Source organism: Corvus brachyrhynchos, unplaced genomic scaffold (genome assembly GCF_000691975.1).
Source record: "Corvus brachyrhynchos isolate BGI_N302 unplaced genomic scaffold, ASM69197v1 scaffold48, whole genome shotgun sequence".
Lineage (NCBI taxonomy): Eukaryota > Metazoa > Chordata > Aves > Passeriformes > Corvidae > Corvus > Corvus brachyrhynchos.
In genome coordinates, this window is record NW_008240027.1 from 4,950,666 (window position 1) to 4,954,520 (window position 3,855).

General features: G+C 49.4%; 1 protein-coding gene across 20 annotated transcripts in view; it reads right to left on the reverse strand.

Moving 5' to 3' along the window:
* Positions 1 to 3,855, reverse strand: part of PTPRF (protein tyrosine phosphatase, receptor type F) — a 290,739-nt gene that overhangs the window by 60,240 nt on the left and 226,644 nt on the right. For 13 of the 20 annotated variants that reach the window (XM_017743493.1, XM_017743490.1, XM_017743492.1 and 10 more), the window contains one exon: positions 2,648 to 2,953. The exons of the other annotated variants lie outside the window; for them this stretch is intronic. In XM_017743493.1, coding sequence (XP_017598982.1) covers positions 2,648 to 2,953 — 306 coding nt within the window. The remainder of the gene's footprint in view (positions 1 to 2,647; positions 2,954 to 3,855) is intronic. 20 annotated transcript variants of the gene reach the window in all.

Below are 3,855 nucleotides of genomic sequence, written 5' to 3' on the forward strand. Positions count from 1 at the left end.
GAAAGAGCTAATTGCAATATGCAGGAGCACCCCTAATAAAAGTCCTTGTGCCGAATCAGACCCACCTATCCCTCTCATCTCCAGCAACAGGGGAGCAAGGAAGAATACAAGAATATAGCAAAATATAAAGAATACAGTGACTCCCTGCTGCTCAGGGTGCCCTGGGGCACAGGCAAGGGTTTTGAAGCCTTCTTTGCCTCTTGCCTGACACAGCACCTCCTCTCAGACCCATCTAAATGCAGTCCAACAGCCCCATGCAGCACGACTGGGTGCTGAGCCTGTTTTTGCAGGGAGCCCTGGTACCTGCCACCAGCCAGAGCGCACACGTGCTCTTCCCGTGACAGTGAGAGGTTAATGAGGGGGAAAAGCACCATCCTAAAACAATAACCCAGAGCTCACAGACAGCAGTCACTGAACTCAGCCAGATAAAGGGGCCTGTGGGGATTGTGACAGCTCTGGGGACTGTATTTCATGCACGGCTAGCTGAATGCTTTTTGATAATAAAATGAAAAATTACACTGCCCAGAAAATATCAATTTTCTTGCAAGGTGAGGCCCGTTTAAAAATGTATTTATACCCTATTTACCATTTGGAAAAATTACCTCCTTATTATATTTTGCTCTTGCATTGACTGTGACAAAAATGTCAATTCTAAAAAATTAGCTTTTCAGTTGCTCCTGGAAAGCTCCTTCGGCTGAAGCAGCTGGGAGCAGAGGTGTGCACTCTCTGGAGGATACTGATGCTACCCAAGTGCCAGGTACCAAGTGAAGAACCTGGGCTTCCTCTTATCACCTCATCTGCAGGACCCTTTTCACCTTTCACTGGCCTGGGAAAATCCAGGGGTTTGGAACCTCATATGCCCCAATTCTCAACACAGCAAGAAATCAGTATTAGGTAATTAGGGATGGATACCTGACAAGCAGACGTAATGAGTATTGCTATTTCAACCAACTAAATGGGAAGAAACGGCTACCCAGCAGGTAAGCACAGTTTTTAAGCTGCACAGCAATTCATTATTCTTCCCCAGATGTCCTTCATAATTGTAGATAATTTAATAAAATAGAGAAAGGAGGAACAGAGCATTTTAGCACCATGAGGCCAACTCAAGGTATGGGAATGGAGGAGGCTGTGCTTGAACAGTTACCCCCTTCTGCCTGGAGCAGCCTATGCTGTAATCCACAATTCACTTAGTGCAGTGACCTTGCACAAGCCATGGGGCTCTCCTGCCCTGGCAAGGCACCTGCCCACACACACAGCTGGGAGTCCAAGCGGAAAACATGATCCTCCCTGAGAACCAGACAGAAGCTGTGTGTCAAGCTCTGCTGGCACGAGAAGGCAGGACATGGTATGGGGATGTTGCAGGGACACAAAAAGATGTGAATGTGAGCAGATCACAGTGTTTCGAGGAACTCTGTCCTACCCCACTATGGGAAGTATGTGCTGCATCTGAGATCCAAACAGGCAAAGTTCTATTTGTTTTCAGACCACAGTTTAGCATTTCTCATTCCTTCATCATGGGTATCTACTGAGCATCAGCATGTCAGAGGAATACAAAATCACTCCTGACAGCTAAGCTGGAATGTCCAACCACGGTGCCCAAAAACTAACTGAGAGAGCTTGTTGCGACATTTCTGGGCTAACAGCTTCCCCTGGGCTACAACTCTGCCGAATGAGAACTGAAGCAAACAATACAGGCAGCAGGACACACACAGATGTGCTTGCCAGCCCACGAACGCAGTCAGCAAGCATTCCCAGATGCCACTTCCAGAGCCATGGAGACATGGGGGACAGTGGCAGCCCATTTAGGGAAACTGTAACATGTCTGGTTTCAATTTCCTGCACTGATTGGGCAATGCAGAGATCATGCTTTCTTTGCCTGGACGCTCCATCTCTTTCTTCTCCCATCAAATCTGCAGCTTTCTTGGGTCAGCATGAAGCCATGGAAGCTCCTACTGTCATCCTGAGCTCTGGCTGTTTCAAAGGAAATGGCTTAAATCACGATGACATAACTGACAGCCCTGCTAATACAATGCAATTTCTCTTTAAAGCTGTCATATCCAGTAAAGTGCTCTGTACGTGTGGTATTCTGACTCTTGAGTGGAAGAGCAGCTTTATATAAGCTGTGGCTGGCCTGGAAGCTGGAGCAGGAAGCAGCTTTCCTGCAGTATCTCCAACTTTCAAATGGATTGCTTTCCCCCTCTTTAGTTTGCTGGATTTCAAGTCAACAAGTAAACTTTAAGTCCTGATCTCACGAGAGAAGCCTTTGGCTGGGAGAGCTCATTTTACCTTCAATAAAAAGGAATCCACCACCACCCACTATAAAACCACAACGGAAAGCAGAGCAATGCCTCCTCACATGCACAGGAAGCACTGCTGATACAAACAGGACCCTAAGGGACCATGATGGGATACCTGACACAGCCTGGAGGCAGAGCAAGGGCCAGCAAAACAATTCCCCAACCCCACTCCAGGGCACCTGTTGAGACCCACTCCCTGGAGCATTGCTCCTGACAGCCTCTGGCCCTGCTTGAAAGGCACTCCCAGATCAATGTCCCTGCTCCCTTTCCCCCCCCTTTCCAGCAACTCAGCTAGGAGAGTCCTGGTTAACCCATGGCAGTAGCTGAAGGAGCTGTTCAGTAGCACCTACCATCCTCGTCAGTGCGCACGTGCACGGGGATGCTCTGTGGTCCTGGCCCCACATCGGTGTGAGCCCTTACCCACACCTTGTACTCGGTCCATTTCTCCAGGTCCTTGATCTCCCAGCTGGAATGCTCCCGTCCAATGCCATCCACCACATGCTTGGTGATGTCATCTCCTTCCACTGCCTGGTAGGCAATGGAGTACTGGGTGATGACCCCATTGCGGCTCTGGGCGGGCGGTGGCACCCAACTTACCCGGACGGTGGTGGAGCTGGTGCTTACACACTCGACTTCTTGGGGTGGGGCGGAGGGGGCTGGGGATAAATAAATGAAGTGGGGAGATGAAGGGAAATGAATGGAAGGACAAACCAAAATGCACAGGGAACTTTTACCCAGCCAACAGAACACTGAACACACACATGGACAACTGCCTGCCATCCTCACAGATCATCAAAAATGGCACTGGGAGGGCAATTTGTATTTGAAGGCCAGATGAAAAACATGGAGATGGAAGTGCTGTTCTGCATCAGAGAAAACCTTTTCCCAAAGCAGTTCTGGACGCTCACTTTACCAAACACAACAAATGGCAGTAAGGGAAGGGGGGAGTGTGGAGGGTGCGAGAGAGACTGGTAGGGAGAAGAAAGATGCTTTCAGTGAAGATCTGAAGCAGATGGAAACCAGAAGAGGTAGGAAGCTGCAGAAGGCAAGAGCGGCAGAAGGGAAGCTCACACACCAGATTGCAGGAAGGCTTGTGAAAACTGACTCCTAGACAAGCGGAGGAAACAAAAGCGGATAAGGAAAGCAGGTGACTGAGGTTGGAGGTAGTTTGTTCTGGTGGGGTTTAAAACCATGACCATCAGCTGTAAGCTGCATCCTAACCAGGTGGGAGCCAGGCACCATGTGGGAACAGCAGATAATGTGGTTGTGTTGCTTTGCACATGTCCCTGGAATCTGGGACTGAATGTTTCATGCCTGCCACATTGGTTACCTGCCTCAGTAGCTTCCTGGCCTATGGATTTGTACAGTGCAAGGTAAGCAGGTCTTGCCCTCTCCCAGGCAAAAAAGCACCTGCAGTTTGCATTAACTTCTAAGCCCTGGCAATGCTAACTGTCCACAGGGGGAGGAGTGGAATCCAGGCAACCGTTGCTTCTCATTGGGATCAGGGTAAGTCTCTCCACACAGCACACTGGGGAAGAGCAGCAAAACGAATCTGGGG